At 35.8% G+C, this 25715-nt stretch overlaps 2 protein-coding genes across 2 annotated transcripts; one reads left to right on the top strand and one right to left on the bottom strand.

The window, feature by feature from the left end:
• Positions 1-7081: 7081 nt before the first annotated feature.
• On the bottom strand, positions 7082-10886 carry LOC105797156 (proteasome subunit beta type-3-A). Its single transcript, XM_012627093.2, has 7 exons — positions 10719-10886; positions 10431-10612; positions 10210-10317; positions 9442-9531; positions 8338-8422; positions 8029-8123; positions 7082-7292 (listed from the first exon to the last, which is right to left on the bottom strand). Exons 1-7 carry the CDS (start codon positions 10722-10724, stop codon positions 7244-7246), a joined length of 615 nt encoding a protein of 204 aa, XP_012482547.1. The 5' UTR covers positions 10725-10886; the 3' UTR covers positions 7082-7243.
• Positions 10887-18355: 7469 nt separating this feature from the next.
• LOC105796013 (uncharacterized) lies at positions 18356-25466 on the top strand. Its single transcript, XM_052628832.1, is given in 6 exon segments — positions 18356-19944; positions 20073-20358; positions 20512-21476; positions 22048-24510; positions 25058-25286; positions 25404-25466. Coding segments are annotated over 6 exon segments (5595 nt in total).
• Positions 25467-25715: the final 249 nt, after the last annotated feature.

Genomic DNA, 25715 nt, shown 5'->3' with positions numbered 1-25715 from the left:
TAGTTTATCATGTAACATAACATAATTTAACTCAATTTCTATTAATATCATACCTTAATACTATATAATGCAATATATCATGAATATGCATTAAGTATAATTAGTTTCGGGTTATAGAAATACAAACTCGTATCACTCGTCTTCGACTTTCGCCTTTTCTTTCCCTTTCGACCATCCTGCGTCATTTTTAGATACAAATATTAATTTAGTAACAGTATAATATCAAATGTTATCCAAATCATATTCAATTACAATGTCATACACATTTTGCAAATTATTAAATTTAATCTTCTATCTCAATAATCAGTCAAACTCATACCAATATGATTTGATCATCCATAATCAAATATCAATTCATTAAATATCCCAAACTGAAATTCATCATTTTCGGTTTATTAGTCAATTATCAGTTCTTTAGGATTTAGTCCATATCTCATTTTGTACCGAATTGTAAACAATTGAAATTACTATCAAACATACACAAGTCCATAATTCAACTGTACAACAATTTAAATATAATCATACCATATGAACTTACCTGGCTAAATCAACAAACAAGTTGAAACTTTAAAGACTATTCAACAATTTTGTCTTTTCCCCAATTATTTTCGATTTAGTCCAATTTTCGATCTATATAATTATTCAAATCAAATTTTCAATTACACACATATTTTATCATCCTATTATGTGCGTATATCAGTTCAACGTCATTATCCAAATTCCCCTAAAGTTTTGCATTTTATTCAATTTAGACCCTAAAATTGAATTTGCCATAACTTTCAAATTTGACCTTTGATTTTGAAATTGATCTCAATTACATCCTTATACAGCCCTATATTCTCAATAATTACAAAAATATTACACTAATTTCAAAATTCATGCACTTTAGTCCCAGTGTTCAAAAACTAGCAATTAAACTTTACAAACTAGTCCTTTGCACTTCTAAGTTTAAAATCTATCAATTTAACACCTAAAACTTTTAATTCTCAACTATAAAAACTTTAAAAACTTTAAAATTTTAACAAATTGAGAAATGGTTTAGCTAGATTAAGATCCCACGATCTCAAAAACATAAAAAATACAAGAAAATTACTAAATTGAACTTACCAATTTGTTGATTAAAACTCAAAATCCCTAGGCTGAATTTTTTTCATTTTCTCCTATGGAGGTTCGGTGCATGGAAAGGAGAAATGTTTTTTTTTCTTTCCACCATGTCTCATCGTATCTCATATTTATTTTATTATATTTTATTATTAATCAAAATTTTATAACATTTTTCTTTATAAATTAACAAAGCTATCGTCCACTATATTTATAATATGGTATAATTACCATTTTAGTCATTATTACATTTCTAATTAATAAAAATTCATAGTAATTAAACTTTTACCATTTTTACAGTTTAATCATTTTACCTTAATTAATTGTTAATTCATCAAAGTTACCTATCCAAATTTCAATTCACCTATAATATAACTTCGTAAATATTTTATGATATTAGTTTACGGAAACAAGATCCCGAAATTGCATTTTTCGATACCACTGACTTTATGATTGTTACACTTTTACCTTAATTAACTATCAAATAAACAAAATTATTACGCCGAACTTTAATAGATCTATATGCTATTTAATATTTACGAACACAATTTACTAAAATGATGTTTCAAAACTAGATTTTCTGACACCACTAAATACCGGGTCATTATAGTTATAGCGGCATCTAAAATCGAAGATCAACTTAAACAATGTTGGTGAAAAGTTACTTATAGTTGATATAAATGACATGTACCTAGGCTTGTATATATATATAATATTGTGTTGTAAACCGAATTTAAATACTTTTGTTATGTTTTTTTTAACTAGTATTTGACAACTAATATTTTGATGAAATAGTAAATTATGGGAAATATAGTTTAATGGTATGATAAGGGAAATCAAAGTACTAGGGATCCAATGGTTATTATCCTTGGGCCCTATAGTTTGGAATTTTGCCTCTCTTACAATATAGTTTTTCCACTAGGGACATCCTTACACGCTGCAGGGCATTCTACCTGGTGTAATTTAGATTATGACTGCTCCTCAGGCATCCAAGTACTTCTCTATGCTAGGTCAGGGTCCTTGTCCTATGTTTCTCACTCTTAGCAAGTAAACCTTCTTAAGAATGAATTTTCATATTTTGAGGACGTTTTTCAAACTCCTAAGGGGTTGCCCCCTTATCGATTGTAGGACTATCGAATTCCTCCTAAAGATGAGAGCCTGATAGTCAAAATCAAACCTTATTGTTACCCCATGGTCCAAAAATGTGAGATGGAAATGTGGATTCAAAAAATGCTACAAGCAGGCATTATCAGTGATAGTTGCAATCTCTTTCCCTCTCCAATTATTATGGTGAAGAAAAAAGATGGTGGTTGGCGCCTCTATATGGATTACAAGCAACTTAACAAGTACATGATCAAAGATAAGTCCCCAATCACTGTCATAAAGGAGTTGCTTGATGAGTTGGGGTATGCTACTTACTTTTCCAAGCTAGATTTGTGGTCTGGTTATTACCAAATTAGGATGTCGGAGAAGGATATCCACAAGGTTGCATTTAAAACTCATGAGGGTTTTTATGAGTTTTTACTTATGCCCTTTGGCTTAACCAATGCTCCCTCTAGTTTCCAAGCATTGATGAATGTTGTCTTCATACCTCTTATATGGAAGTCAATTTTGGTGTTTTTTTTTTACGATATTCTAGTGTATTTAGAGAGCTGGTCATCTCATATGTCATCTCTCAAGGAGGTTTTACAACTTATGAGGGAAGATAAATTATATTTCAAGAAGGCCAAGTGCTATTTTGGCACCACTGAGATCGAGTACTTGGGCCATATAATCTCACAAGGGTCAATGGCCATAAATGCTACTAAAGTAGGGGGAGTGCTTACTTGGCATATAGCAACATCTGTAAAAGAAATTAAAGGCTTCTTAAGCTTATCTAGTTACTATATGAGGTTCATCACACATTATGACACATTGGCTAGGCCCTTAACTGCCAATCGAAGAAGGATGTAGGATAGAATTGGTCTCATGAAGCCAATGAAACCTTTCGGCAAGTCATTTGACAGGCACTAATGCTTGTTTTACCTGATTTCCACACTGGGTTTTTCATTAATATCAATGCTTGTGGCCAGGGAATTGGAGCAGTGTTATAGTAAAAGGGGAAGCTAATTGCCTTTTTTAGTAAGACCTTGGGGATCAAACATCAAGCCCTTTTCCATCCATGACAAGGAAATGTTAGTAGTCCTATTGGTATACAAGAAGTGGCGTTCTTATTTGGTTAGGAGGAGATTTCTTATCAAAGCTAACTACTAGAGTTTGAGGTTCTTGTTAAACAGGCAGGCTATAACTTCTTACCAGCAAAAATGGGCAGCCAAGATGCTTGGTTACGATTATGTAGTCATCTACAAAAAGGGTACTTAAAACATTGTGGTTGATGCCTTGTCTAGAAAGCCATAGGTGCAAGAGGGTCAACTACTTCAATACACTGGTAGCACTGTCTGGTCTAATATGTGGACCAGGGTGTTGGACTCTTTCCTAACTAATCATAAAATTCAACTTTGTTTGGAAGTGGAACACCAACCTCAATTGCATCTCAAATATTCCTGGGATGGTAAGGTTCTCAGGAGGAAAGGAAAGGAAAGGTAGTGGTTAGTGAAACTCTTAGGAGGGGCTTATTTCAGTATTTCCATTAAGGGGCAGTGGGAAGTCATTCAGGTATCCTTGCTACTCGACATATAATGGCGGGACTCCTTCATTGGGAGGGCTTATCTAAAGACATCAAGAAATGGTGAGGGAGTGTATCAGTTGTCAGAGTTGTAAAAGTAATAATGCAACTCACCCAGGGCTCTTGTAACCTCTACCAGTACCTGACCAAACCTGGGTAGCAATTAGCATGAATTTCATAAAAGGCTTGACAAACTCAAAAAGAAAGGATACCATCTTAGTGGTGGTAGATCAACTGACCAAGTATGACCATTTTGTGGCCTTATCCCATCCTTTCTTAGCATTAATAATGGCGCAAGCATACCTCACTCATATATATAATATGTATGCCACACCTAAGTCGGTTGTGTCTGATAGGGACAAGGTATTCATCAGTAAATTTTGGCAAGAATCATTTAAGAGGCTTGGCAAAAATCTCCACATGTCCACAGCCTATCATCTTGAAATAGATGGCCAAACAGAAGTCCTTAAACATTGTTTGGAAGGTTACCTTTAGTTGAATGGTGGTACAACACCACCTACCACTCAGCCATTCAGTCCACACCATATGAAGCCTTGTATGGATAAGAGTCACCCCACCATCTGCCTTATTTAGCTGGTTCTTCTCTTGTAGATATAGTGGATCATAGTCTTCAACAAAGAGATGCAATAAGGCAACTTCTCAAGTTTCATTTAAGGATGGCTCAAGATCGAATGAAACAAATAATTGGTTGTAGAATGAGTGAATTTTAGGTTGGTGACTATGTGTATTTGAAGCTCCAGCTTTATTGACAACATACACTGAGGAGATAGATGAATCAAAAGCTCTCTCCCAAATTCTTTGGTCTATATGTTGTGAAAGCTCGAATAAGAAAGGTAGCTTATCGTTTGAAGCTACCAATGGGGTCTCGAATTCACCCTACCTTCCATGTTTTTCAGCTCAAGAAACTTATTGGGAAGGCCCTAGCACAAGGCAACTTGCCACTGGTAGGCACAAATGGGGGCTCTTCTAAGAGAGCTAGTTCGAGTGGTGGATAGGAGGATGGTGAGGAAAGGAAATCATACCACAACTGAGGTTCTGAGGGAATAGACCAACAGTTTTCCTAAAGATGCTACTTAGGAGAATTTACAGGATTTTCAACAACGATTTCCACTGTTCGATCCTTGAGGACAATGATCCTTTTTGGGGATGTGAGTAATTGATATGGGAGGGAATTTTGAACGGTCTAATGCATTTAAAATTATATTATATTATGTTTGTTAGTTTTGTTTTATTTCTTTGATCAATACGCTGTGTTTTGATGTGTTAGATACTTTTGTGAAACGGTGCGCTGTGGTCCAAGTTATGCAGTGATTAAAACAACACGTTTTTAAGCTTTGTAACAATTAAATGAAATGGTACGTATGGGAAGCAAAAGTGTCATGTAACGGCTTGCTTAACTGATTCCAAACCGTTGCTCCTTTCCTTCTTAAACATGTTTTGAGAGGAAAGGTCGTTATGAATATTAAACATTGATTTTGCTTCTTCACTTTTCTTCTCATCCTTCAATCTCTTTTCTGTCTCTTCTTCTTGTCTTGCTACTATATTTCCTTATTTTTCTTCCATAACAAAAAACTGAAATAGTCTAAGTTTAGTTTGTAAATAAAATGAGTTTTGCTCATCAGCCATGTTGTTTTAGTCGTTTTATGTAAAAAAATGGTAAAGTTATGGTTTTCTTTTTTAGGATTAAATAATTACGATGGAAAGTATTCATGAAAGGAGACAAGTTTGTGGTTTTAATGTTGTTTTATATGTTTAAAAGTTTGGGGTTTGATGATTTTAGTGACAAATGAGGTGATTTAGAAGACAAGCCGAAGGAGAGAGAATGGAAGAGTCGGGGCTTTTTTAGGAATTTGACCTTATAAGCTTAAAAAATTATAAAAATAATCCAACTTTAAGATTAATTATGGGAATGACTTGATTTTTACAGTAGAGTTGGGTGTCGCCCTTTTCCCAAGCGACACCACCCTAAAAATCCCCCCTCCCCAAGAAAATACTTTTTTGGTGCCGCCTAACAAATTGGCGGCACCGGATTGACACGTGTAGGGGCAAGATGTTAAGGGACCTGATGAAGTAATTACCCTTTTTAGATTGGCTGAAAAAGAGTGTCCCATGAAAGTATGGCAACACCTAATAAACTTTTGGTCTATTTGCATGTTAAGTATGTCCCCTTTTGAAATTAAATTTAAATAGCCCTTAAAGATATAAAAATAACAAAAATAAACCATTCTCATTTTTTATTTTTTAAAACAATAAACTTAAAAACTATATAAAATTCTTATTTAAATTACACAATATTTCTCTCAAAAATTTCCTCAAGTTTATTTAAATTTAAACATTTTCAATTCATTCCCTAGCATATTTGAATTTAGATGAATTTCAGGAAATTTTTGAGAGACACATTCGTAATTTAAATAATAATTTTATATATATTTTAATTTTATTTTTTAAAAATGATAAAGGCTTATTTTATTATTCTTATACCTTTTGTTATTCTTATGAAAATAAATCAAAAGTTTAATTAGATGCCGTGATACTCTAATCCAACACTTTTTTTCAACCAACCTAAAAAAGATAATTACTTCATCAAGTCCTTGAATATTTTAATCCTATACGCTTCAGTCCGGTGTCAGCAATTTGTTAGAAATGTACTTTTTAGAAGAGATTTTTAAGGTGATGGCACCTGAAAAAGTGACGAAACTCAACTCTACTGTAAAAATCAAATCATCTCATCATTAATTTTGAAATTGAGTCATTTTCATAATTTTTAATTTTTTAAACTTATAAAGTGAGATTTCTAAAACAACCAAGAGTCGGCCAACTTGAAAGAACATTTACAGAAGAATCAAGCTTAGTGCTCATTGTCAACGTGCTTAGGATCGATGTTAGTGCCGACATTGAAGTGACAGTGATGTGAGGATAAATTGGAGTTGATGAAACCAAAGCAAGGAGGAGTTGGATATTGAGGAAACTGTTGACAGTGTCCTTAGTAGAAAACAGAACAATAATTAATTCAGCAATTAAATTGAGAATAAAAATTTAAAATTATCATGAGTACTGACCCTCTTAAAAAAATTAAAAAATTTCAATTCAAATTTACATTTTAATTTTAAATCGAATATGAAACCAAACTCACTTTAATAAATATCACAAATTGGATTCGAGTTCTAAAATGGAACTCAAGGGAGAATATTAAGCCACGAATTTCGAATTTTCTTTTAGCTTAGTTGTAACTTGTAAGTCTAAAATTCCCATGCATCTTATCTTTAAAGTAACAATAGAAAAAAAAAAAACAAATTTAACTCGCGAAATGCACTACAAATCCATCATTGCTCTCAATAATGTCGAACTTGGTCTATCAAATTTATAAAGAGTACAGCAGAATCCAGCAACACTCTAGAGTCACAAATTGACTGAAAAAGTTTAAAAAGAGTTTGGGAAAGAACCAGTTGGCGGCATTCAATCCATCCTTCCCTTCAAGATCCTTTCCTTTACTTCTGTAGGCGTCCTGCAAATCGTATACATATATCAAATACATCACAACTGTGTTAACTGGACTCAAGTATGAGGGTCTCATAAGAGCATGTTCAACTCTTTCTCTATGTATTTGATGGACCTCAAGAGGATCATATCGCTATGGTCATGTTTGAATATGCATCGGACATCAGTGTTCTCTCTACTGCAAATATTTAAGGTGCGCTTGAAAGAGTGAAAAAGTGAAGAAAATCAACTTTGAGTGTGCTCAGTAGGAAAAGTCAAAGGAAAAAATAGGAAACATGATCATTTTCTTTCCTCTTGAATATAAACAAATCATTCAAATTTGTAATGATAAGATGAGAGAAAATAAGAGAGATGTAAGTTCAGTGTACAACATTATGCATTTTTAAAATCTTTTTTTTTCCTCTTATTTTTCAACTCTACCAAGCATTGAATGGAACGGAATTAGTTGTCTTCTAATTTTGCCATCTTTCCTTTCAAGCAAACTAATGGAAAGAAAAATATATTTTCTATCTTTCTACTTTTTAACTCCACATTTCCATATTTTCAATTTTATTTCCTCCTTATCATGTAAAGCCTAAGGGTTTCTAGCTATCCACCAATCATCATTCAAGAAATGAACATATACTGCATTTTATCTATAAACAGCCAGATTCTTTTCGGCAAACATTATATAACAAATATAAACTAGGAATAAACTGCTAGGAATACACACACACATACGAAAAACATTTGTAAATGCTTACACAACATAGACATGTCCTCCCCAACCACTCAGACAGTCGCGATCTACTGATGAAAGGAGAGCTTGGGAAACCGTCTCAAACAATTCCTCAGGTTCCTGGAGAATAAAGCATTGAGTCGGTGAAGAATGAATTTGTATTTCTTGCATGAATATTTAATAGCAAGCAACCATAATACTTTTTTAACTTACGAGTCAATACACTGTAACCTTATCTACTTCAAAAATGAGCACCATGTTTTAGTTTTTAGGTAATAATGTGAATTTGAATGTGTTCCAATTTGAGCATAGGGAAATAAATAAAATAACAAACCATGCCCTCCTTGAACATTGATTCACAGGCACCATAGAGAGACTCCGAGGCAGTGCCAGCTACAACAAAATCTTTCGCAAGCTCCCTGCATTTACAAGAAAGAAAACATAACATTTGAGATAATCTCAGCATTTGCTTCAAAAGGCTTTTACTAACCAAAACAATGAATATAAAGAGGTCATTATAACCATAAGAGTTAAAATAGAATTGTCAGGCAATAATCCAATTCATTGACCCAAAATATGGATAAACACAACATGAGGGTTAGTCACGGCAAAGATTGTAAGGCTACACTAACGGGCATTTATAAGTCAAATCTTTCAGAAGAGAGATAGACACAAGGAAAATGACACATGAAAAACCGTGATACATAGAACTGTGATTAAAATTTTTTAGAACTACTTCCTTCTTTGCAAGAATGAAGATAGTTATTAAAACTATAAATATCAACAAATTAATAAAAAAGTATCTTCTATAAAAGAAAATTATTATACATAATTGGTGGCTAGCGGATGGTTCTTGTTTATCACGTGCACAAGGAGACACAAAAGAATGCATAGGGGGCATAGCTCTTAATTTTGCTAATCATGTGATTACAGATGGATACCTCAAGCCCCTAGTTTGTCAAATGTCAAGGATCATGCTTAAATGAGTTGTTTAAGACGGAATTGGAATGGTATTGGGATTCTTATATCAATCAGTGCCCGAATTACTGATTTTAAAGAAATGCAGGTTATTTAACCCCCAAAAAAAGGGCTCAAATTTCAGGTTTGGAATAATAGTGAGTTCTTTTAGTAACAAGTGTTCAAATTTCTGGTTCTCTCCTAGATGACACAGGTCTCTAGGCAATATGTCAACATAGAGAAAAAGTCTACTTTCTTTAGATTTTGATTGACATATGAAAGAAAAATTCGTTTCCATGGAGGAGATTCGATTGGTAGAGCTTATATTTACCAAGTAGAAAGTAACATGCATTAGGTTTACAAGAACAACACTCTTGGTTAGGTAAATACTGTAAGTAAAGGCAATACGGATGTACTTAGCAACTAAAATAACTTCATGCTTTTTTGTTTCAAAAGTTACAAGAGAATGAAGTCAACTTACTTGGCTCCGATGGAATCCATGGTGCAAATGAAGGGCTTGTCTTCATCTCCTAATCCAGCAATTACAGGTTGGCAGAAGTATGGACCAAACCTATGGGAAAAAATGCCACAAAACTTATCACAGACATATAAAATGGTGCACCCGTTCAAGTGTAATCCTCACTCCAAATCTATTGTTTCCTAGAAATTCCTTCTAGCTAGACATATCATAAAGCAAGGGCTGGAGTTTATTAGTAAAAGAAGAGTCCCTCTGTTAGGTTTGAAGGCTAAACATGAAATTAAGGTTGGGCCAAGAGTATCATTGATGCTCAGTTTCTTGTCATAAGGTAAGTGCATTATTCCCCTTCAAGGACATAAGCAAGGCCTTTTTCCTCTCCTGAACTGGTAACCAATATTATTCAAGAGTACACTATAGCAAACCCGGAGCTTAGCTCAGTTGGTTAACGCAACCATCTACAAGAGGTGACATCCAAGTTCGGAGCTCAAATCCAGGCATTTGCCATCCATCCTCTACCCCAAGCTAATCCAGCGATCTTAATTCTATTATTGATTAATCAATTTCTCTACTAGGACTTTTCTTTTGAAATTAATTAGAATGCCAAACTAATCAACAGTTAGTACTTGGCTGCATAAAACAAAACTAAATCTTGCTATTTCTTCCAATAATCTCAAGAACTAAGTTGACAGCCTGAAATGTAAAAAATAAAAATAAAAATCTAACTTAGCCCAAATATTAGAGGGGTGATGGGAAGGGAGATGTTAAACAGACCTTTTCTCGTAAAGAATCGCAGAAACAAGGTTAGCAAAAGTCTCAGGTTTCATGTCTCTTTCTTCTCTTAGCTGATACAGCTTGTGCCGAAAGACAAGCCTTTGATACCTTCAATTATTATCATTTAAAAGAAATAGAAAACCCAAATATTAGGATAAATCATGTTTTTTATAGGGAACAAAAAAGAAAAGAAAGCATAAAGGGAAAAATAAAGGGTATACAAGGTTTGAGCATCGGTGGCGAGGCCGGAGAGACCGAGGAAGAGCCGATCGTGGACTTTATAAATCCTCTGGAAATCGGTGGCGATAGTTTGGAGTTGAACTCCGAGTCTCCGATCGCTGGCAATGGCGAAGCAGTTCTTGCCTACCATGGCTATTAGGGCACTCCCATTGTACTCGAAGATCTGCCATCATCATCCACCACCAAAACAATACATTATTTAAATTAAATTAGGGTTTCAACAAAGGGGAAGAAAAAAAGATTCAGAAAAAAAAAAGGAAATGACATACCGACATCGGAGAAATAAGGGGTTTTGCTATAAAATTTCAGTAAATTTAGGGGAGAAACTGATTTGATTTTAGCAAAAGCGGAGCTTAAAAGACTGAAGAGAGATGGCTTGGAGATCAATCCAGCTTCCAAAGGTCCAACCTTTGCATTTATTTTTAGCTTAAACTAGTTGGACCTAACTTTTAACTTTTAAAATGTTTTCATTTTAGTCACTCAAATCAAATTATTGCAATTTTATCATTCAACTTATAGGTCAGTTTCATTTGTCACCCAACTAAGAAATTTTTAAGGGTAGTTAACTTGTACATATCAGACCATATTCACACTTTTATTTAGGTCAGAAAAATTATTATTTTAAATATTGATTAAGGTAAAAAAACATTAAGGATTAATGTGAAAAAGCAGTAAAAATTAAAATAATGTTTTAAAAATTTATTTTTATTTTAATATTAAAATTTTAAATTTCAAAACATCAAAATCAATTAAATAAGTTATTAAAAATTTTATCCATTAATAGTGTCAACCGCTTTACTTTTATAATATTGAAATTAATTAAATTAATTAATTTAGTCTCCTTTTAAATCTTAAAATTTTATTGTATATTTCTAACTTAAAATAAACTCAAATAAATCATCTTTAATAATTGTATCTGAAACCCAAATTTTTTATTGTATGATCTCAAGTCTTTTTACAATTAATTAAATTGATTAATTTTATATTCCATGCCAAACAAACTCGAATTTTTCATCACGTCTTTACCCAAACAAGCAATTAACTTAATTAATTGCAATAATTTTCTTTGATTTTAGCTTTGTAAGGAAGATTTGAGATTATATAATCAAAATAAATTTAAATTTCTTAGAAAATTATTAAATATAAAATAATATGGAAACATAAAATAAAATTCTAAAATTTAGAAGGAGATTAATTTAATTAACTTTAATATTACAATAACAAATCGATTAATATTATCAAGGATAATTTTTTAACAATTTATTTATTTGATTTGTATGCTTTTAAATTTAAATTTTCAATATTGAAAACAAAAGGAATTTAGAATTTTCAATGATGTAATAAACAAGTACAAGTTGACAATTTTTTTAATTCTTTATTTTAGTTTCTATCGTTTTTCACTTTAATTCTTAATTTTTTTTACCCCATCAATACTTTAAAAAATATTTTATTAGGTTGCCAAAATAAAAGCGACCTAAAAATTAGGTGATCAAAATAAAAGTGTAAACATGATGCAGCTTCTAATTCACTTCCTTCTTCTCTATCTCTTAGGCCTTACCCAATACATATGTTGGGCTACCCTTTACCCTTTCTTTCTTTGTTTTTGGTTTTACTTTTTCCTTTTTTTCAAGAAATCTACTTAAGCAAATTTAGTAACTAATTTTCTATATCCTATAAGCTCATTAAAGGAGTAGTTACTGGATCTTTCAGTTTTTAATAGTACGCTTTACAATGTTAAAGCTTACACTATATAAATACAAAAAGAAAACCTCCCTTGTCTGCCCATTAATTGAACCAAGTATACCACCAGTTTGATTGGTCCAATCAGTTCAAAGTAAATAAATTATTAAAAAATTAGTTTTTTATCTTATGTGATGCACATGTTATTTTTATATATTAGTTATACTATGTTAAATTTATTTTTAATTTTATTTTAAAATTTACATTTTACAAATAATATAAAATAATATAACCTAAATATTGTATGCAATATTATAAAATAATCAATGAAATCTTCATAACGTTCTTGTTTATTTCAAGCTATTCAACAAAATTTTCACTAAGGCTCCGTTTGTTTGCTAGTAAAATATTTTTCGGAAAATGATTTTTGGAAGTTGTTTTACTTTTCTAGAAATGATTTACTTTTCTGGTGTTAGGATCAATCTGTGTAAAATATTTTCTGTTGTTTGGCAGATTTCCTGAAAATATTTCATAAAAACTGTTTTAAATGAAACAAACATACATTTGAGAATTTATTATCTTTTCATTGTTTAATTGAGTTTATTTTTATATATATATTAATAAATTTATATTTTACATTATTTTTACATATATTGCAATGATTTATTTATTTATAAATAAATCAAATTAAATATATAATAATACTTAATTATTAAGTTAGAATATTAACCGTCATAAATTGAAAACAACCAAAGCAAATTTGCCCAGACCCGGGCCCAAGAACCCAAAATCAATTAACTCTCCTAAACTTAACCGAGGCCCATTATCCAATACCCAAAACCATCTAAACCTTACCCATCAACCCAAACCCGAATGGCCCAATACAAACCCGGGCCCAATTCAAACCTAATGACCCAAAATTAAACAGACCTAAATTAAAGCCCAATTAACCCTAAACCTACCAAAGCCCAAATCAGCAACCCAATTTAGCCCAACAGACCTAAGCCCAAGTGTCAAAGTCAGACTAGGGTTTCAGAGTCTGAAACCCTAGGCGCCGCCCTCCTCCTTAGCCTTTTGACCTTTGGCGTTCTGACGCCGCCGGACGTCCATCACCGCCACGTCCACTTGCGCCGTCACCTGCAAAGAACAACAACAACCAGAGAAAAAGAGAGAAATAATAGCAAACAGTATGTAATTTTAGGGCTATAAAAGCCGAGTGTCCCCATGGTAAAGGGGCTGGACTTTTTTTTCCGTTTCATCGTCTTGTAAACAAAAAAGCACTTTCAGAAATAAAAAAAAAAGTTTGAAGGTGACTTGCGTTTCTCTTATTTCTGATTTGCCTTTTTTTATTTGTTTTTATTTTTTATTTTCTCTCTACACCAGCAAATAAAGAAAACATTTAAAAAGAAAAGAAAAGGAGTACCTTTTTTCCCGCACCACGTCGGAGGGGAGAAGTCGAAGGGTGTCGGCCGTTTTGAGTTTTGGTATCCCTTTGACGAGTTTATTTATATTCTGGCCTAGAAGCGGTGGGCTACAAAGGGACCAAAAGGTCCGATTTTGAGCCTTCTACCGCCACACACAGTGGCGCTTCTGGCGGAGGCTCACGGATGCCCAAGCCGGATCGTGGCAGGAGAGCATCTCTCTCCTCTCTTTTTTTTTTTGTAAAAAATGAAAATCGATGGTTTTGGGGTTTTTTTACTTTTATATTAAAAATAGAACAGCGCCTGTTTAGGCCCTCTTCAACTTCTTGTGGTGACCCGACCTGGGGAGGATCCGTGCATTTTCTCGCAAATGGGATATTTGCGCGTAGTCCTTCGATTTTGAAGCACGTTGCAATTCGGCCCTCTTCGCTATTTTCTGTTATTTTTAATTTAGCCCCGTAATTTTACTTTTGTTTCATTTTAGTCCCCATCAAAGCGCGCGTTTTGGGGCTTTGGGGTATTTGCAGTTTCGGTCCCCCTCTTTCGGCGCGCGTCACGATTTAATCCTTTTCGTTTTTTATTTTGATTTTGCCCAATACTTTCGTTTTTATTTCGATTTAGTCCACATCTGGTCAATTTATTATTATTATTATTACTACTATTATTGTCTTTACTATTATTATTTTTATATTCGTTAATATTTTTGTTATTATTGTTAGGTTTTTATTTATATTTACTTATGTAAATTTTAGATATGTGTTTTATTATATTATTATTATTATATAATTGTTTTTTATACATATATGTATATATATATTTCTAACTTATTTAATATATACAAATACTCAATTTTATATACGTGTCTTTATATATATATATATATTTATATATTAAAATATGTATATTATATATTATTTTATGTTATTTTATAATCCACATGTATATCTCTTTACATTTAATTGTGTTTATTACTTATTTATTTCATTTTCTTTATTATTTTGAATGAATGTTTTAATTTATTTGTTTATATATTGTTATTTTATATGATTGTAAGTATGACTTTCATTTATTTTATATTGTTGTTATTGCTTGTATCATTTTATTACTTTTGCGTGCATTATGATTTTATCATGTATATCAACAATGTAATTGACTTTCGCATTTTTTTACTACGATTTTCGTATTTCATTTTATTCAATATAACAAATTTGTTTTGAATAAATAATATTTCGTGTTTAGATTTGAGAAAATCGTACCCTAACTTAGTGGGTTTCGATTTCCACGATATATCTAAATACACGAATCTTTCCCAAACTCAAGTTTTAAATGATCTCGGGATTTATAAAGTATCGTGTCCTAACTTACTGGGCATGATTCATTTTTTATAAACCCGAGATAATAAAATATCTTTTAAATAAACATTTTTCATCCGCGTATTGGGAATTTGAGACATTGTGTCCTAACTTACTGGATATGATTCTCTTTCTCGAATAACATGAAATATCCCCTTTTTCCTGAAAATTTTCAACGTTTTAATACAAGGATCGTATTTTTAAAATTTTCCAAAATTTTCAATTTTCGACGTTAAGACATTAAGTAATCAACTAAGGTACCAATTTTGGGCGTATCGAGGGTGCTAATCCTTCCTCGTGCGTAACCGACTCCCGAACCCGTTTTCTAAATTTCGTGGACCAAAACCGTTGTTTTAATAAAATCAAATTATTTATTAAAAACAACCTTTTTCAAGGTGACCCAATCACACCTCAAAAAGGATTGGTGGCGACTCCCGTTTCTTTTTTTCAAAACCCAAGTCGACCCCGTTTTTCATCCAAAAAATGGTGTCAACAGCTTGGCGACTCCGCTGAGGACTTTTTCAAAATAAGTGAGTCGAGCCACGAGTTGATTACTTTTTTGTCTTTTTGTCGAAAATTGAAAATTTGGTTTTAAATTTACGATCCTTTCATGGCATTTCATTCTTCATTATAACTTTCATCATTGTGGTTTATAATTGCTCAGTTTGTTTAAATTCTGGTATCTTTTGCATTGCATTGCATGACCTTTGGTCACACCCTTTTAAGTGGGAGTGAGAAGCTACTCCTTCGTGAGGTTTTCACCTCCGTGCAGGATAGTGGATCGCTTTCGGGATACATCCGTACCTATGTCTTCGTGAGATTTTCATCTTCGTGCAGCCATAGGGAAATGTATCCCTCTGAACCGAACTCGGTCTGTATGAGCTTATAATGGTGAAGATTGAGGAATCTGCTGGTTCGGGTACATTATCTTTAGAGCCAAACCTCATATAATGGACTTAGGAACTTAGCCTAGATAGAGTCACTCCAAACCCTAGTAGATACCCTGATATATGCTTTCATTCTTTCTGAATTGTCTTGGATTGTATGTTTATACCTGATACTAACGTTTGCTGTTTTATTTTGGATGCATGACATTTCAACTGCATGGCATTTCATTATAAAAGGCGTTGGTTCATATTCGGTTTCTAGAAAGAAAGTTTATCATGGAAAGGGGATTTCTTGATAAAGTGGAAGATAATGCGGCGGTCCAAATTTGGTCAGAAACGACACAACAAGAGAAAGGGGATAGTTTGGCTGAAGGATATGAATCTGAGTTATGGGACTTCACCCGTATTAGCGTAACCCAGAACAATTTGCAAGAATTGAAAGAAATTTGGAGCCAGTTGAATGAGGAGGACAGACGATTGTTCTATTCCGATTATGGAGATTTGCCGTACCTGCTAGATATGAAGGTAGACAAACACCTGTTTCGGGCTCTCGCACAATTTTGGAACCCCGCCTACAGTTGTTTTACGTTCGGAAAAGTCGACTTAGTACCTACGATAGAAGAATATATGGCTTTACTTTGGTGTTCGAAGAGTCAGGTCGATAGAATCTACTCAGAGCTGCAAATGCACCCTTTTTGAGAAGATTGATGAACATAACAGGTATGAGTGAGCAGTGGGTCACAGCCCGAATCAAACAAAAAGGGGATAACAAGTGCATTTCTTGGAGGAATTTGAAAGATGTGGTCCTAGTGCATCCAGATGTAAAAAAGAGGGTAGATGTCTTCGCTTTGTGCCTATACGGCTTAGTTATCTTTCCTAGAGCTTTGGGGCATATTGATGAGGCAGTCACTGATCTATTCGGCCGTCTCGACAAGGGAGTTACTCCGGTTTCAGTAATTCTAACGGAAACATTCAGATCATTGAATGCCTGTCGACGAGCGGGTAAAGGCAGATTCGTCGGATGTGTTCAGTTATTACTTGCGTGGTTTCACAGTCATTTTTGGAAAGTGGATAAGATGCCATATCGGGTCTTCTCTGAAAACTATTCGCCACTAAAGGAGATAGTAGGTACACCGAGAAGAGATGACATTTCGATGGAAAAATGGATGGCAATTCTTCAGAGCCTTCAAGAAGAGGACATTGAATGGAGAGCTCCGTGGTTACTTCCAGACGAAATTTTGTATCGGTGTGGTGATTTTGATTGGGTCACTCTACTTGGAATCTGGGAAGCTATTGGATATGCCCCGTTATTAATGCTCAGACAATACAGGTCAAGACAGTTTATACCCGTAACCCAGGGACTAGCCGGGTGTGAATTCACATACGGGAGTGATGGTTACAAAAAGAGGATTCGAGAGATATCCAATGCGTGGAACCAAACTCGACGAATGAAGAGATTGGCTGTAGGACCAATGACGACTCCTGAGTACGACGAATGGAGGGCCAGAAGAATCAATGACAATATTCCCAAATCGAGTCATGAAGGCAGTCGGTCATTAGAAGAGCATTTAAGGGTCGTCCCTTCTGAACTGGAAATTTTAAAACAGGATTTTGAAAGAAGAAATGTAGAGTTGGAAAAGCAGATAGAGCGAATAGAGGAAGAAAAAATGAATTTAAGACTGGATGCAGATGTTCAGAAGCTTGAGGCGGAACGACTAAGAAAAGGGAAAGCTAGGGCTGAAGAAGATCTTGATAGTTTAAAAACAGATTACAAGAAGCTGCGATTATCAATGAGGACTGCCGGGTTGGGAAAGTCTTCTGAACAGTGGCGCAAGGAGATTCAAGAAGAAAGGAATAGGGCTGATGAATGGGAAAGGAGGTTCCAAGAAATTCAAGCACAGAACGAGACTTTAAAGAGGAGTTTGTCGGAGAATCGAGAAGAGAAAGGGAGTGGAGAAACAGTGGTGAATTAGAAGGATCTCTTCATTGGCATCGAAATCGGAATTCTGTGATGGAATTAAGGGCAAGCTTAAATAGAATTGAAGAAATGAAAGAAAGAATTGAAGAGTTAGAAGCAGCATTGCGAAATTATGAGATTCGGATTGAGTACTTGGAATCTAATGAAGATCGTCAAGCTGAGCAGTTGCACTACTTTCAGAACCAAGTAAGAGACAGGGATCACATTATGGGAGAAGCCGTGCTTCAAATCCGAGAAGTGGCTGACCATTTGCAGACGTTAGCAGTACAAGCTGATGTGTTGAGCGTGAAGTACGAATTAGAGTCAAGTCGAGGACAAGAGTTAGCCTCGTTACTTAAGAAAATTAGAGTTTTCAGTATTAGGGCTAAGTCGTATTTGTAATCCACCTTATGTAAAGAAGTTTGTTTTCTAGTAAAGTTTTTAGAATGAAATTGAATTAGAATCAACGCCCCTTTTTGCATTCATTTCATGCATTGCATCACATTATATGCATTAACAACTATTAAAGGACCCTAATTGAATAAAATTATTTCACTAACACGGAAAATCGACACCTTTATTACTAAGACTCGGGCTAAGTCAAAAATTATGGAACAAAAGTTGGAAAAACTAGAACGGCTTCAAAAGGAAATGCAAGACCAGTGGCAGGTGCAAATGAAAGAACATGTGGAAAAGATCCAAAAAGACATGGTACAAAAGATGAAGGAGTCTCAGGATGACCTAATGACTAAATTGACGCAATTAATAACTAAGGGAGCGGATAAAGGGAAAGGTCCTGTGATTTGTGATGAAGAAGAAAACAATGATGAACCGCTTTTTCCTCCAGGATTCACACCTCCGCATGCGCAAGTTCAGACTGAACCACATCCACGAAGACTTTCTGTTTCGATTAGGCCTCAGCATCTTCAAGGTGATGCTTCAATACCGAAGAACCTTCAGGTCGGATCTGGTTCTAGTCCTGGCAATAATCTGGTTAATTTTGTTGTCCCGGATTTCGATGAACTAGCTGAGAAAGACAAGGTAAAGGAAGAGTTACCAAAGCAGTTTGAGGAGAAATGGAAATGGATTGAAGAGAAGTTTAGGGCAATAGAAAGTATCGACAGCTATCGTGGAATAGATGCGAAAGATCTGAGCTTAGTTCCGGATCTGGTGCTTCCTTACAAATTTAAGATGCCGAAATTTGAGAAATATAATGGGACCAGTTGCCCAGAAGCCCATATCACTATGTTCTGCAGGAGAATGACGGGGTATATTAATAATGATCAATTATTAATACACTGCTTCCAGGATAGTCTTACAGGTGCGGCGTTAAAATGGTACAATCAGCTAAGCTGAACCAAAATTGCTACTTGGAGAGATTTGGCACAGGCATTCATGAGAAAATACAACCATGTCTCAGAAATGATGCCTGACAGGATAACTCTGCAGAATTTGGAGAAGAAATCAAACGAAAGCTTCAGACAATATGCACAGAGGTGGAGAGAAGTGGTAGTGCAGGTGCAACCACCTCTTTTGGAAAAAGAAATGACGACGCTTTTTATTAACACATTAAAAGCCCCATTCATCACTCACATGTTGGGAAGCGCTTCAAAAAATTTCTCGGATATAATCATGAACGGCGAAATGATCGAGCATGCTATTAAAAGTGGAAGAATAGACGGAGGGGAGAACAATAAAAGGACAGCCCCGAGGAAAAGAGAAAATGAAGTGAATAATGTGAATGCCTACGATAAATCAATTACTGTGAGTCAACCGAGGAAAGCGGTCATTAATCAACTGGGCTCATCGAAACAAGAGTCAGGAATGAGGCAAAATACTGAGAAGCCCCAGTTCACTCCCATTCCAATGACATATAAGGAGTTGTACCAGAATTTATTTAATGTGTATGTTGTCGCTCCTCGTTATTTAAGTCCTCTACAACCCCCATATCCAAACTGGTATGACATAAACGCTCAGTGTGACTATCATACTGGAATTTCAGGACACTCGATAGAAAATTGTACTGCTTTCAAGAAGGTAGTGGAAGGACTTATCAAATTGGGCGTTGTCAAATTTGGTGACTCACCCAACACGGAAAGTCCATTGCCCAATCATGATGAAGGGGTGAACGCGATAATTGAGAATGGAGGAAGGAGAGTCAAAGCCAATATAGCAGAGATAAGGACCCCCTTGAATGGGTTTGGAAACAAATTGTGAAAGGAGGCCGCATCAAGCAAGATTCAATAGAAAGGCCTGAAGGAGCAAGTAAGTTTTGTGAGTTCCACGCAGAAGAAGGCCACGACATCCAAAAATGTACCGAATTCAGAACCATGGTGCAAAACTTAATGGATAACAAAGAGTTGGAATTTTATGAAGAGATTAATGGACTAGAAGAAGGAGAAGTTTATGCTGCAGAAGAAGGATCCACGGGGAAAGCCCAAAAGGCTAGTCACCCAGTGGTAATTATTTCAAAACCAATGAGCAGAGAATCTAGAATTCAAATAGCGCCAAAGGTCATAATCCAGAAACCTGTATCCTTTCCTTACGAGGATAGCAAAAAGGTTCCTTGGAATTACGACTGCAATGTGACAATTCCAGGGAAAGAGAGCTTGGTAAACGCTTCAGGATAGGACGAAAGATTCTATACACGAAGTGGAAAACGCTATGATCCAGCAAACGCGAGAGTGGAATTTGGAAAAGGAAAAGCCTTAGCAGTTGAGTTGGGAAAAGTAAAAACAGACAAAATTAAACTGCGTGTCAATCAGCCGGTAACTGAAAATGAGGCTAGAGAATTTCTAAAATTCTTGAAACATAGCGAGTACAGTGTGGTAGAACAATTGCATAAACAACCGGCTCGTATCTCGGTGCTTGAATTGCTTATAAGTTCAGAGATACATCGTAATGCGTTGATTAAGGTGCTAAATGAAACTTATGTCGCTCACGATATCTCAGTGAATAAGTTGGACCACTTGGTTAACAATATCAGTGCCGACAATTTCATTTTCTTTAATGATGATGAAGTACCGCCGGGGGGAAGAGGAGCCACCAAAGCATTACATATCACTGCCCGTTGCGGGGAGTATGCGTTAGGAGGAGTGCTAATTGATAATGGGTCAGCCTTGAATGTTTTACCCCTATCCACCTTAAATAGGTTACCGGTGGATAGCTCTCACATGAAATCATGCCAGAATATAGTGAGAGCATTTGATGGTACTGAAAGGAAGGTGATGGGAAGAATAGAAATACCCCTCTTGATTGGCCCAAATACATACGAGGTGGATTTCTTAGTGATGGATATCAAGCCTTCGTATAACTGCTTGTTGGGAAGACTCTGGATTCATTTAGCAGGAGCGGTACCTTCATCATTACACCAGAAGTTGAAATTGGTAACAGAAGGCCGGTTAATTACGATTGACGATGAGGAAGACATCATTGCATCGGTAACCAGTGACGCGCCATATTTGGGAACAGATGATGAGACGGTTGAATGTTTCTTTCGATCCTTAGAGTTCGTAAATGCGACCTCTGTCATTGAGGGAAAGAAGATCCCGATGCCCAGCATATCTAGAGCCACGAGGATAGGACTACAAATGACAGTTGGGAAAGGAGCTATACTCGGAAGAGGACTGGGAAGATGCCTTCAAGGAAGGATAGAGGCACCAGTGCTGAAGGACAAGCAAGACCGTTTTGGTTTAGGATTTAAACCAAATGCTAAGCAAAGAAGAAAAGAGTTGGAGAAAAGACAAGAGAGGAGGAAGGCGCGTGTGAACGGAAAAGAAGTTGATTAGGAACCAATGGCTTTCCCCCACATATCCATGACCTTTGTATCGGGAGGAACCATGTATTCTGGACTGAGGACTCCAAGAAGGGAGATCACAGAGGAAATGCTAGGAAACTTGAACATCAATGCCATATCTGAAGAAAAATCTGAAGAAAGAGGTACATCAGGCATCTATCCCGTTGAACCTGGGAGTGTTTTAAACAATTGGACTGCAGAAGAAATGCCTGAAGTTTTTAGAGCTTTTTCAGAGTAATATTCAAAACATGCTAATTGTTCTAAGCCTAGAGAAAATGAAACTTTTTGTGAAATGAAAGGGGCTTATATTTGAACATTGTGATTTCAATGAAATATATTTTCGCATTTTGAGTATATATTCTTTTAAAATTCTTTTCATTCTTTCACATGAATAGTCATCTTGGATGCCTTCATTCCAGATCATTCTTTCATTCATTCATGACCATATTAAATAAGAATCCTTAAATTCATACATTCCCTGTACATTTTTCGGTACTTATAACAGGTCTCGAGATATCAATGACATGAGTAACTCTACTATAGACTTAGGAAATCCTTTTGATCAAGATGTGTGTTTAGAGGAATCTCAAGATTTTGAAGATAACATAGATTGCAACCTATTTCCTGACTTGTTGAGGATGGAAGAGCAGGAAGAGAAACAAATCATACCTCATAAGGAGACAGTAGAGACGGTAACCCTAGAAGAGGGAAAGATGGTGAAGATTGGCACATGCATAACTGAAGAAGTAAAACAAGACCTCATTGAGTTGCTTCGAGAATTCAAGGATGTCTTTGCATGGTCATATCAAGATATGCCGGGGCTAAATACTGACATTGTAGTTCACCGACTTCCTAAAAAGGAAGATTGCAAACCAGTTCAGCAAAAACTCCGAAGAATGAGGCCAGATGTTGTATTAAAAATAAAAGAGGAAGTACAAAAGTAATTCGACGCTAGATTCCTGCAAGTGGTCAAATACTCTGAGTGGGTGGCCAATATTGTTTCTGTCCCTAAGAAAGATGGGAAGGTACGAATGTGTGTAGACTATAGAGATTTAAATAAGGCTAGCCCAAAAGATAACTTTCCCTTGCCACACATCGACACCTTGGTAGACAACACAGCAGGGCATTCACTGTTTTCTTTCATGGATGGTTTCTCTGGATATAACCAAATTAAGATGCATCCTGAGGATATGAAGAAAACTACATTCATAACCCTATGGGGAACCTTTTGCTATAAAGTGATGCCATTCGGGTTGAAAAATGCAGGGGAAACGTATCAGAGGGCCATGGTAACACTGTTTCATGATATGATGCATAAGGAGTTAGAAGTCTATGTTGATGACATGATTGCGAAATCTAACACGGAAGAGGAACATGTGCAAGTCCTTAAGAAATTATTTATGAGGTTGAGAAAATTTCAGCTAAAGTTAAATCCAGCAAAATGCACATTTGGGGTCAGATCAGGAAAATTGCTTGGGTTCGTGGTCAGTGAGAGAGGAATTGAGATTGATCTTGACAAAGTAAGAGCAATACAAGAATTACCTCCACCGCGTACTCAAAAAGAGGTTTGAGGTTTTCTAGGAAGACAGAACTACATCGCTCGGTTTATTTCACAATTAACCGAGAAATGTGACCCCATATTCCGTCTCCTTAAGAAACATAATCCAGGTGTATGGGATGAGGAGTGCCAAAAAAATTTTGAAAAAGTTAAACATTACTTGTCCAACGCCCCATTGCTGATGCCACCTTGCCCAGACAAATTGCTCATACTGTATTTGGTAGTATTTGAAAATTCCATGGGATGCGTGCTTGGTCAACATGATGAGACAGGACGAAAACAAAGAGCAATCTACTATCTCAGTAAGAAGTTCACCGAATGCGAAACAAGATATTCGCCAATCGAGAAGCTATGTTGTGCCCTGATCTGGACAACTCGGAGACTGAGACAGTACATGTTGTACCATACAGCCTGGTTAATTTCTAAATTAGACCCTCTGAAATACTTGATGGAATCAATCGCTTTGAATGGAAGAATGGCCCGATGGCAAATTCTCCTATCTGAATTTGACATAGTCTATGTGAACCAGAAGGCTGTAAAAGGAAGTGCAATAGCGGACTTCTTGGCAAGTAGAGCGCTGGAGGATTATGAACCCTTGAACTTTGATTTCCCAAATGAAGATTTGATGTATGTTGCAACTATAGAAAAAGATTTCCAAGAAGGTGGTCCCTGGAAGCTAAATTTTGATGGAGCTTCAAACGCTATAGGCAACGGAATCGGGGCAGTACTCGTGTCCCCTAGCGGAGATCATTACCCTTTCACTAGCAAATTGGATTTTGATTGTACAAATAACATGGCTGAGTATGAAGCTTGCATTATGGGCATCCGAGTAGCCATAGAGCAGAAAATTAAGGTGTTAGAGATTTACGGGGACTCTGCATTAGTAATTTACCAGCTCAAAGGGGAATGGGAAACAAGAGACCCCAAGTTAGTCCGCTATCGAAAATTGGTTATGGAATTGATTGAGGAATTTGATAGTGTCACCTTTAGTTATCTCCCACGATATGAGAATCAGATGGCAGATGCTTTGGCTACCCTAGCTTCTATGTTCAAAGTGAACAGGCTAGAGGATATGAAGCCTATCCAGATCAGCATTTATGAGGCTCCAGCCCATTGTTGGAATATTGACAATGAAGGAGAAAAGGATGATCACCCCTGGTACCATGACATATTGCGATATGTGAAGAGTCGTGAGTACCCTGACCATGCGACGGAAAATGATAAGAAGACATTGAGGAGATTAGCCATTGATTATGTCCTAGATGGGGATATCTTGTATAAAAGAGGAAAAGATCAAGTATTGTTGAGATGTGTGGACGCTGTCGAAGCTAAGGAAATTTTGGAAGAAGTGCATGAAGGTATCTGTGGAACGCATGCCAATGGATTCACGATGGCCAGACAAATTATGAGGTTTGGGTACTACTGGTCCACCATGGAAGGGGATTGCATTAATTATGCCAAAAAGTGCCATAAATGTCAAATCTATGGTGACAAAATGCACGCACCACAGTCACCTCTTCATGTTATGGTTTCTCCATGGCCTTTCTCCATGTGGGGAATGGATGTTATCGGGCCAATATCTCCGAAGGCTTCTAATGGGCATTGTTTTATCTTTGTGGTTATTGATTACTTCACTAAATGGGTGGAGGCTGCTTCATATGCAAATGTCACGAAGTCGTGATTAACAAATTTCGAAAAAAGAGATCATATGTCGTCTGAGGATGCACGAAAGGATCATATCCGATAATGCCTCGAACTTGAACAACAACTCAATAGTGAAAGTTTGTAGTCGGTTCAAGATCGACACCACAATTAAATCACCGTCTCGTCAAAAATGAATGGTGCCGTGGAAGCGACTAACAAAAATATCAAGAAAATTGTAGGAAAATGATGAAACCTACAAAAGGCGGCACGAGAAATTACCTTTTGCCCTTCTGGCATATCGTACCTCTGTTAGGACTTCTGCGGGGGCAACGCCATTTTCTTTAGTCTATGGGATGGAGGCAATCTTACCTCTAGAAGTTGAAATTCCTTCTCTCCGAGTATTAGCTGAACTAAAGTTGGATGAGGCTGAGTGGATTCAATCTCGATATGACCAGCTGAACTTGGTAGAAGAAAAGAGATTAAAATCTATTCGTCATGGTCAGATGTATCAGAAACGAATTATGCGAGCCTATAACAAAAAAGTTCGTCCCAGAGAATTTTACGAGGGGGACTTGGTGTTGAAAAAGATTCTTCCTCTACAAAAGGATTTTAGAGGAAAATGGATGCCAAATTGGGAAGGTCCATATGTGGTAAAAAAGGCATTTTCAGGAGGAGCTTTAATCTTGAGCGAGATGGATGGTAAAAGCCTGCCAATCCTGTGAACTCAGACTCAGTCAAGAAATATTTCACTTGAAAAAAGGGGTCTAAAAAGAAAAAAAAAGGAGAGGCCAAGGTGAAAACTCGTAAAAAGGCGCCTTGAGACCAAAGGGGATTTGAGTTGAAAACCTGAAAAAGGTGGCTCAAATTTTGATGAGGCATGAGGTGAACGGAACAACTTAATTTTTGATCAAAAATCTGGGGCATGTGGTGGTCTCGCTATACCTGAATCACAAGAAAGGGTAGGCGACATC

The sequence above is a fragment of the Gossypium raimondii genome, chromosome 3, assembly GCF_025698545.1.
Source record: "Gossypium raimondii isolate GPD5lz chromosome 3, ASM2569854v1, whole genome shotgun sequence".
Taxonomy (NCBI): Eukaryota; Viridiplantae; Streptophyta; class Magnoliopsida; order Malvales; family Malvaceae; genus Gossypium; species Gossypium raimondii.
This window is presented reverse-complemented; position numbering and strand designations above follow the sequence as displayed.